Below are 10,362 nucleotides of genomic sequence, written 5' to 3' on the forward strand. Positions count from 1 at the left end.
CCTCTTACTCTCAAAGAGCCTAGAGGAAAATAAGCACACAGCTTATTTCATATTCAAAAATAAACTTCAACTCTATTTTATAAATAAAAGGTACATGAGTTATTTATACTAGTAGTAGAAGGAAAAGCCTTCATAACATGGACGATGTGGGACTAAAACATAACACAAAGTTCACTATCAAATAATATGGGACTTGTATTCCCTTATTACAATTAACTAATATAATTAACCTACTAACCCTACTTGCTCCTGCGTCATTCTCCTTGAGTTGAAAGAACTACTGCGTGAAAAGACTTGTGACAGCAGATAATCGATCTCATTGATGAATCCACACCAAAAGATTGATTGATCTCATTGATGAATCCACACCAAAAGATCCTATTGGTGACTCCACACTAAAGACCTGCACTCACAAATCGGATAAAATTTTACAAGATCCGTGGCAGCAGACGATCTTATTGACGAATCCACACCAAAAGATCCCATTAGCGAATCCACGCCAAAAACCTCCACCACAAATCAAATAAAATTCTACTAAAGCAAGGTGAAGGCCACGAGAACCGACCTTGCTCTGATACCAAACTGACGCCGGGACGTAGCTTGGGTCACCAATCTTGGCGAGGTTAACAACCCCACTATGGTGAAAATAGCCATAAACCCACCTTGGTTGGCCAAGCCAAGGATGCACCTCTTACTCTCAAAGAGCCTAGAGGAAAATAAGCACACAGCTTATTTCATATTCAAAAATAAACTTCAACTCTATTTTATAAATAAAAGGTACATGAGTTATTTATACTAGTAGCAGAAGGAAAAGCCTTCATAACTTGGACGATGTGGGACTAAAACATAACACAAAGTTCACTATCCTAAACAATATGGGACTTGTATTCCCTTATTACAATTAACTAATATAATTAACCTACTAACCCTACTTGCTCATGCGTCACATCACCTTTCCTTCTTTATCCCTTATGCACTTAACCTGATCCAAATCTCTCGTTCTTCTTTCACGGCTCTTTACGATTCTATATATACCTTTTTCTCCTTCTTTCATGCCCAAAGACTAGTAGAGACCCTCATATGCTCTTGTTCTTGCTTCACTTATGGCCACTTTTGTCTCTTTCTTAACCGCCTTATATTTTTTTCAATTATCTGCATCGCGGCATAAAGACCACTCTTTAAGCACTCCCTTTCTATCTTTATATTTTCTTGTACGCTCGCATTCCACCACCAGGACTCCTTGCCTCTTGGTCCTATTCCTTTAGATTCACCAAAGCTTTCTTTTGTTATTCTTCTAATAACTTCTGTCATCTCCCTCCACATCTCTTCCGCGCTTCCATTCCCATCCCACTTTTCCTCTTCTCCTATTCGTCTTAGGAAGCTTCTTTGTTCCTCACCTTTCATCCGCCACCACCTTGTCCTTGGGTTCTTCGTATGATGTATTTTCCTCAACTTTTACTCAACGCGAAAATCCATGACGAGCACTCTACGTTGTGTTATCAAACTCTCTCCCAGGATAATTTTACAATTAATGCAAAATTTTCGGTAGACTCTCCTCTACAAGAAGAAGTTGCTTTGAGAGCTTGTCATGCCACTTTTATAGGTTATAAGATGTTCGTCTTTCTTTTTAAAACATGTATTTGCGATGAGAAGGTCAAAGGTTGAGGAAAAGTCCAAAATAGTTTTACCCTCGACATTGATCACCCCGAAACCATGACCTCCGTGAATACTTCCATACCCAGTCGCTTCTCTTCCAACATGGCCATTTAAATCTCCACCTAAGAAAATCTTATCTCCTGAAGGTATGTCTTAGGCCAAACTCTCTAGATCCTCCCAAAACCTTATCTTATGTTGTTCGTCCGAACCCACTTGCGACGCGTAGGCGCTAATCACATGAAAAGCACCTCCCTCCACCACAAATTTGATAGAGATGATCCGATATCCCACTCTCTTGACATCCACTACGTCCTTCTTCCACTACTTATCCACAATAATACCAACCCCATTCCTATTCTTCACCTTTCCTGTATACCAAAGTTTGAAACCAGAAGTATCCTACTCCCTAACCTTCGCACCAATCCATTTTATTTTTTGTAGGCACATAATGTTAATCTTTCTCCTTGTCATGGTGTCCACCACCTCCATGGACTTTCCTGTTAGAGTGCCTATTTTCAATGTCCCAAATCTCAACCTTCTGTCGCTCCGACCTTTACCTTTTATTTTGTGAACTAACTTATTTACCCTCGTCTGTTCACGAAAACGCGGGAATCCTTGCTCATTTAACACTACATCCGGGCACCGATGCAGTGGCTCTTGCTCATTTGACACCATACTTGAGCCATATAGCACATTGCTTCCGGGCAACGACCTAGCTTTAGCACAATAATGTCTTTGGTTCATGTCATGGGAATTCGACTATATTTTTATATTGGTTGTCGAAAACCTAACACAACCCTCCTCCTTTATCCGGGCTTGGGACCGGTTATGTACCGCAAGTATAATATAGGCGGAATTTAAGTAGCAAAGAGCACCAAACAAACAAAATGAGATGCACCTCCACAGAGCTTACATCATGCAGACTCGTTGAACCCTAGCAAAGTGTATTATATACTAAGCTTTAACAACACTCACAAATGTCGTTAAATGTTTCACGAGTTGCCATACACATTTATCACTTATCTGATAAAGCTTAGTCACACTTCATAGTTCATATATCTATCCAGTATCCACCTTTTTCTTCTTTGGGTCACTAGAGTAGGGACTAGGCATTAACCCTCAACCGGCCACCCTTTTTTACATGGCTCATCATGCACCACCCTTAACAATGTGTATAATAACATGGTCGCTTAAGCTGACCTGAATAAACCGTTTAATAGTGTTCTTTGAAGATTCTTAGTATAAAACTCATCCCTTAAAAGGTTTAAAAATTTAAAAACAATAAGAAATTTCATCATTTCTCATAAACATGTGTATTGCGAATATTTTCTAAAATTTCGGGGTGATGCTACAAGCATCGTACAAACCATCTAGTTCTAGTTTTACCTATCTGCCCAAATAATACATCTCTTAATTGTAACTTGCACCCATTCTAATTATGTTAATGGAAAAATATGTACATTATGGAACTAGAATATATGGGTGTACAGTAGAATTACCTTAAGTTAATTTGAAAGTTTAATTTCGTATGAAAGTTTTGGAGAAAATTATTACATACATTCGAAGTGGCTAAAAAGGTGGTTCCTACAAAACTTCAGCACAGCAGGCGGATTTGCCGGCCAGTTGAGCATGATTTGATGATAAAATATGTAGTAGAAATTCTGCATAAGTTTTCAGCCAGAAGCTGATGCAGTTCTGCGTTTATCGGATTCCTCTTGCTCTTCCTTAGCAAACTCTTCAATCAATTCCCGCTGTCTCGGTGTTAGGTTTCTGCAGAAGGATTCCAGGCAGAGGAAAATTGTATTGTAGGAATCAATCATGAAACCATGCACAATATATTATTGAAATAACAATATATATAACACTCACGTTGGAATGCTGACATTAAAATGAACATATTGATTGCCAAATGTGTAAGAATTCTTTGTCTTGATCCCTGTTTCAAAAAAAAGAAGATAAGAATCACAAAAGAGATTAGCAATAGGTTTGTGCCATTCCTGGCATGTATTTTTGCACAGTGCTTTTCCAAAATAAAAGATATGACTTTCCTTGCATGGTTGGTAGTTGCTTTACCTTTATTTTTCAAAACCACTTTTTGACCAGGTTGGGTGCCAGGCCGAACCTGTCAAATAGGAACTCCACATTTAAACTTTGCTAGTTACTAAAATAACATGAGAAATAGCGTTGGAACAGCAATAACTAACCTTAAGAACAACATCTCCAGTAAGGGTTGGAACCTGAATGCTTCCCCCTAAAATTGCCTGAAAATAAATACAAATTTCCAGCATTTAGCTTAATTTTAAACTTAACACTCCAAAATGCAGCACAAACAACAGACAACATATATTTGCGATTGACTAAATGTATGATAAAACACTTCTAGCACCAACCAAAACACTAATTGCCAAATCACACTCAGCATCTAGTCATCAACATCAAATATTTCAAACTAGTTCTTTTTTATTGTAAAAAGCAAAAATTCATGTCAACAAAACTTATACAATGTTAGTAGTTCCTAACAAGGGTGTTAATCAGATAAAGAACTGTTAAAAAAAATATGCATCTCGATTACAAATATGTCAACTCTATAAAACCACATTTTCTGAAGATAGCATATGGCTTCCAGAGTATAATAAATCGAATTAACATCTCTTTTCATCAATGCTGACCAAGTTGCTCATGCAAAATATTTTTATAAAATAAGAATATTATTTAGAGAAGTTAGCTTGCCTACAAATTTTTCATAAAAGAATATTATTTAGAGAGAAGACCAATGCAAGACAGAAGGATGAGAGATCCTTCTAATAAGTTGCTTGCCAAGAATTGTAAATTAATTACAAATTGATTCCCCCTATTAAGCATATGCATTTTTGGACAGAACGCAGGGACACTACAACTGAAAACCACATAGCTCATTCCTAAAAATTTTCTGCCAAGGAATTTACCTGTGTGATACTTAAAACAGCATCAACATGAATGTCAGATCCTTCTCTACGGAAAACAGGGTCTTCCCGAACCTAGGAAAGGGAGAAAGGAAACAAATAAAAATGATACGCCGAAAGTACAAATAAAAGGAGGATATGATCTCCAAGCTATTTAAGTACCTTAATAGTAACATAAAGATCTCCAGGTTGACCTCCATCAGGATCTGCTCCACCGCTTCCACAAACCCTAATGGTCTCATTGGTGTCAATCCCTGCAAAAGTATCAAATAAACAATTAGACAACCTTTTTCCTAGCGGAACAACTGAACCTAAGAACCAACATAAGGGATGTGCAATAATAAAAGAAAGTACATATAGCTGTCTTCTGTCAACGCATAATCAAATTCAACTACTAGTACTAAAGCTTTGTTACACAACATCCCAAAAGAGTGGGTTAGCTTAAACCTAATGGAATCACTTGTTCAAATCATTTTGTATAGATCATAGTTCCATGGAACGCAATACATTTTGGTACGGGAATGGATACATCGCATGCCACATGCAAAATTGTTATGTGGTAAGTATAGCCATGACATTCCGGTACGCAGATGAATTGTGAACTAATATGCGAGAACTGGTATGCAGTATGTCATCTAATCGATGAATTCATGTAACTATGATATGGATATCCCATTTTTAAAAGTTACCGGGCATAATATCCAACTTGACAGTCTTTGTTCCTCTGATAACCTTCGCACCCCTGCAAGACTTGCAAAACTCCTGATACAAACAATAAAGACAAAATTTTTAACATTTCCCCACCAAAGCCATTGGTACTTAAGTTGAGCACAAGAATTAACTGCATATATGATAAATACAGTGCCATGATCATATGACAAAATGAGGGGGACAGGAGAATAATAACTCCAGACATGGAATGTGTCCAAGGAAGAACAATATGCCAGCAATTAACCCAAAATTGCAGCTTATTCCATAATATCTTAATTCTGAGGCTCCGACCTGTTATATAATATACAAAACTACAAAAGTTTTAAGCTTTAATTAATAAATAAGACAAGCTGAACCGTACCGATACAATTTTTCCAGTTCCCTTACACGAACCACAAGTACTCTCCATCCTAAATATGCCAGCTTGTACATATGTCTGCACATGCCTCAAAATTATAAATTATTAATCTGATGACACTTTTCAAACTTGTAGCATGATCTCACTATCTAGGAGAGAGAGAGAGAGAGAATACTGACCATCCCTGACCCCTTACATCTTTTACAGGTTTCAGGTCTTGTACCAGGAGGAACACCAGTCCCACCTGCAGCAGGTTCAGCAAGAGAAAGATCCTTGACATACAGACCAAACTGAATATAGCAGTGAGATTCAAAGCTTTAAAAATATTAGATGACTAATTAGCATACCACAGGTATTACACACAACATCTGCTGGAAGTGTCATGGTTTTGGTGCACCCTTGGACAGCTTCCATAAAGGATATTTCAATCAAAGTCTGTAAAAGAGATAATTGAGATTCCCTTCAAAGAAAGTCATTAGCAATATAAAGATGACTATATATGAAGAAAAAACCTTGATATCCTCGCCACCAAGATTCTGATGGAAGAAGCTCTTGACAAAATCCTGATCACCATTGAGGAGAATGAGAAAACCATATTAGATTTCAAATATGGGATTCAAAAAGACAGAAATCAATTAGACAACATGATTGGTTAAATGCAGAGAGGATAGACATTACAATAATAAATAAACAAATAATACATACTGAGACCAAAATATGCTGCCTTACAATTAAGAAAGAAAAACAGATGCATACTCGTAAAACTAATTACATTGAAATATATTACACCAAATTGCAGCATATAGATCGGGGTGGTAAATAGATACACCATTTCCCGAACTAGTGAGCGAGGAAGTTGCATGATTAGTTAAGGTGTTCTGTTCATAAATCATAAAATACAACAGAAGTGATATATAGAAATGAAAATTCATTATTAGTACTAGCTTCTTGACAAGCACAAACTGTTGTCCCCATGAAGTTGCATTTCCATTTTTTAGATATGTTTTATAATTATGTAGGATAATAGTTTTTTTTTTTTTTAAACAGTGGTAAGTACTTTTTTTTTAATAAACCTGTGATTATGAAAGTATGTCTGGAACAGGAAGTTCCTTAAAATTTAATGACAAAAGGTGGTCATTAGCACCTATTATCTTATATATGGTATAGAATAAATGATATGATAATTATGAAGCACAATTCCTAGAGGATTTCTAACTTAATGAGGAATGACTATTTCATAAAGAAATAATTATGCACAGATAGAAATGATTTAGAGAGACAGAGACAGAGCTAAATGGAGGAAATTAGTAAGTCATTACATGATCACGGAATATCTGCTCAAATGGATTAAAGCCACTCTGGCCTCCTCCAAAACCAGTAGACTGTTGGTTCACATAGGCATCATGGCCAACCTACATATTCGTATTAAAATACATCAATTTGTTTGTTGGTGGGCAATAAAATAAGAAAACAACAGGACAGCAAAACAGGAAAAGGAAAAACCCGATGCTTAGGAGAAAGCAATAAATTACTCATAATAAATTGACATACCAATGCACAATTAAACCTAGAAGCATGTGCATGAGCACAAGTCCTACATAAAACTGAGGCTCATAGAATCCTACACTCTTGAAAAAAAAGTCTATGCGACTTAAAATTTTAGCAATGTACTATATCAATTCTCAATTATTATAAATTTTTTTTTCATTTTCTGAAAAGAAATGGTGGTGTGTCAACACTAAACAGATAAAGGATGGCCACGAGGAAAAAAGGTCACAAAAAAGAAAATAAAAACTGCACAGTGAAAATTTAAACCTTCAAAATTATATGCTACATAGAATTAATGCATAGGACAATAAATAAGAAAAACAAAAAATTATATATTTTCCATTTCATTGTATAAAAACTTATTTCAAGCACATCTTGGCAATATCATCTTCAACAAGTGAAGGAATAAGCTCAAGTCACAAGAATATTATTATTATCTCCCTATGCAATGACAAGAGTTCCCAGCCCTATTCTCCATACTTTTCTCAAATATCTCCATCATGTTATCTTCTCATAAAGGAAAAACCTTCTACTTAAATATCCTACGTAAAAAAAAAAAAAAAAAAAAAAAAAAATCTTACTTGCATTAGTTTCTTCTGACTAAGTTCAGAGGTTTTGGCTCATGTCAAAAAGCAACGATTTAATTCTGTGGCAGTCCACAGTTTTTGCAATGCTCCAGTGCAAATGGTAGGACTTCCAGAATTTTTTATGATTCCTTTTTGACTGTTGATTTCATTAGGATAGGATTATATTTTTGCCTTCTCTATGGTGCTCAGCACATGGTCTATTTAATGGGGTCTTTTAGCTGGTACTCAAAGGTGTCTAGAATTCATAGTTATATAGGATAGCTCGACTTCATGTCTTACATAAACCCTACGTATCTATTGTCAAGATGGTTTATCCTCTTATGTAATTTCTCTTCAATTCTAATATAATTTCTTAGATCATTTAAAAGATAAATACTTGAAATCCTAAACCCTCTTCCACCCCCCAAATTCTCTCACCCAATAAAGGAGAAAGTATCAAGTATGTAGTTGGAAAGTTGTGAGACCTGATCATACTGTTGACGCTTTTCTTCGTCCCTCAACACCTACAACACACAAAGAAAGGCAACAAACCCGCAATCAGTTAATTTGGGGTATTCATATTCATAATAGAACTCTGGTTTGGATTCATAAGAACTACAACAAAGAGCACGCTCTACACCTCATATGCAATAGTAACTTCTTGAAACTTCTTTTCAGCCTCAGGATCACTTTTGTTTGTATCTGGATGGAGCTTCTTTGCTAGCTGCAGTATATGATAAAAATCAAGACATTAGAAAAAGAAGAGGAAAAAAAATAGCATACAAGATAATTCATTTGCAGTCCTATTATGTCAACAAAGAAAAAAAGAGAGAAGTGTGTTGTGAGAGAGGGAGGAGAGGGCACGGAAAGCAAAATTTTTTCCCAAAACTTCGTAATCTTCTCTACCAATTGAATAATTAAAATAACAACTCCCTGTTAGAAAATGCAGATAACTTATAAGCAAAATTTGACAGAAACTGAATATAGATTATAGAAGAAATTCTTGCCCATCCAACAGCTAGGCAATGGCCAAATATTTTCAGCATTCAGCTCAAGAAAAGGGTGGAATGGAACAAACAATTATGAGAAACCTACCCCATAGTAAGCCTTCTTTATATCAGAAGAACTTGCATTCCTACTCACACCAAGAACATCATAATAGTCTCTAGACAATGAAGCTGTAAGGAGTTCAATGTAAAAATAAGTCAGACTCACACAGAAGCAATGCAATGAAAGTAGCATGCAAGCATGAATTTCAAGCTCCTAGTGAGCCTGATCAAAAGAAAATAGTAGACAAACTACAAGTGATAAAGAACAAGAAAGAAATTCATCAAAATGCTACAATATAAAAGGAAATCATGCACGTGACACAGCAATTAATTGATAATTTATACCAGAGCCATGAATTGTTCTAGACGACCCCAAATAGTAGGTATTTGCCGCTCCTCCCAGTAGCAACCAGTTCTTCAAATTTAAACCGTCTCCAACTGCAAATGAGTAATGGAGAGGATGTGAACAAAACAAAAAGTGAAAGTAAATCCATGAATCTTTTGGCCAACATAGATACACCTAAATTACTTAATTCAACATTTCATGGAGAACAAGAAATGGAAATGCAGTCAACTCTAGTAGCTGCCAAAACGTGTTATTTATGTAGTATTACCTGGACCACAACTTCCAAAAGTTTTGGCTGGATTGCAAAGCCCTGAATTCAGTACCCTATAGCCCCTTTGAAACACTGCTTGATATACCTAAAAATAAGGCAAAAAATTCCATAAATAAATCATAGTTCTCGGAAAATAAGAAAATTGAAAGCGTCAATTTATTTAAAAAAATAAATTTGAGGAATTTATTTTTAGCGGAAACAAAGAATGCCTACGGAATCCTTGGAATCACAGAGTGATCGACGAGCAGCCCAGTGAAGAAGCCTGACGCCATTGGAGCGAACCATTTGAGGAAGCTATCTGCTCTGACAATGACAAATATTGAGGCTTTTGAAGAGAATCGAGGATTTTATTTTTGTTTTTCCTTTTAATGGATTTGTGATAGAAATTGAATGGAGCTAAAACCCCTGAGAAAACCCTAGTTCGAAGAAGGTTCTAGTTGGAGCGCGAATGAGGTCACAATTTCAAGGAAGAGCAACTGCAAATGCAACAGAACAACTGGTTTAAAAGTTGCTGTGTGTTTTCTTTTGTGAGAGTGAAAAGAATTTGGTTGTCTGGATCCTGTGAGCTACATTTGTGAACGTGTGATGGCCCAACATTACGCTACGTAGTTCCTACACTAACCCTTTGATTGGATAGATAATGAGAAATAGAGGAAAGAAAATGAAGGGAAAAAAAAAAGAAAAAATGGATGATTTTATGTATTGTTTGGATAAAAAAAATTAACGAAAAAAATAAAAAAATTAATTAAATAAAAAAATGAGAGAAAAAAAAATTATATTAATATTTTTATGGTTTTTTTAGTTAATAAAAATGAATTAATAATTTTATATTTATTTATATATTTTCTTTTTATTTTCATTTTATTTTTAGAAGAAAATATTTGGTGGATTTCATACTATTTTTTTATTCCATTT

The 10,362-nt window shown here is 35.5% G+C and overlaps 1 protein-coding gene across 1 annotated transcript; it reads right to left on the reverse strand.

Moving 5' to 3' along the window:
* Window positions 1-2,927: 2,927 nt before the first annotated feature.
* LOC112796657 (chaperone protein dnaJ GFA2, mitochondrial) lies at window positions 2,928-10,110 on the reverse strand. The gene is made up of 18 exons (XM_025839219.3): window positions 9,661-10,110; window positions 9,445-9,532; window positions 9,176-9,268; window positions 8,877-8,959; window positions 8,422-8,505; window positions 8,267-8,305; window positions 6,987-7,079; window positions 6,180-6,230; window positions 6,015-6,102; window positions 5,847-5,911; window positions 5,671-5,745; window positions 5,288-5,360; window positions 4,761-4,852; window positions 4,602-4,673; window positions 3,861-3,917; window positions 3,730-3,778; window positions 3,526-3,592; window positions 2,928-3,426 (listed from the first exon to the last, which is right to left on the reverse strand). Exons 1-18 carry the CDS (start codon window positions 9,730-9,732, stop codon window positions 3,330-3,332), a joined length of 1,338 nt encoding a protein of 445 aa, XP_025695004.1. The 5' UTR covers window positions 9,733-10,110; the 3' UTR covers window positions 2,928-3,329.
* Window positions 10,111-10,362: the final 252 nt, after the last annotated feature.

This window comes from Arachis hypogaea, chromosome 4, assembly GCF_003086295.3.
Source record: "Arachis hypogaea cultivar Tifrunner chromosome 4, arahy.Tifrunner.gnm2.J5K5, whole genome shotgun sequence".
NCBI classification, from domain to species: domain Eukaryota; kingdom Viridiplantae; phylum Streptophyta; class Magnoliopsida; order Fabales; family Fabaceae; genus Arachis; species Arachis hypogaea.

What these genes read in the sequence shown, in the direction of transcription:
- LOC112796657 (XM_025839219.3), bottom strand. Translation starts at nt 9,732, where the DNA reads ATGGTTCGCTCCAATGGCGTCAGGCTTCTTCACTGGGCTGCTCGTCGA. An exon ending in TGTTGTGTGTAATACCTGTG is followed by an intron (nt 5,912 to 6,014) that starts GTATGCTAATTA and finishes AACCTGCTGCAG; the next exon opens with GTGGGACTGGTGTTCCTCCT. An exon ending in ATCTTTATGTTACTATTAAG is followed by an intron (nt 4,674 to 4,760) that starts GTACTTAAATAG and finishes TCCCTTTCCTAG; the next exon opens with GTTCGGGAAGACCCTGTTTT.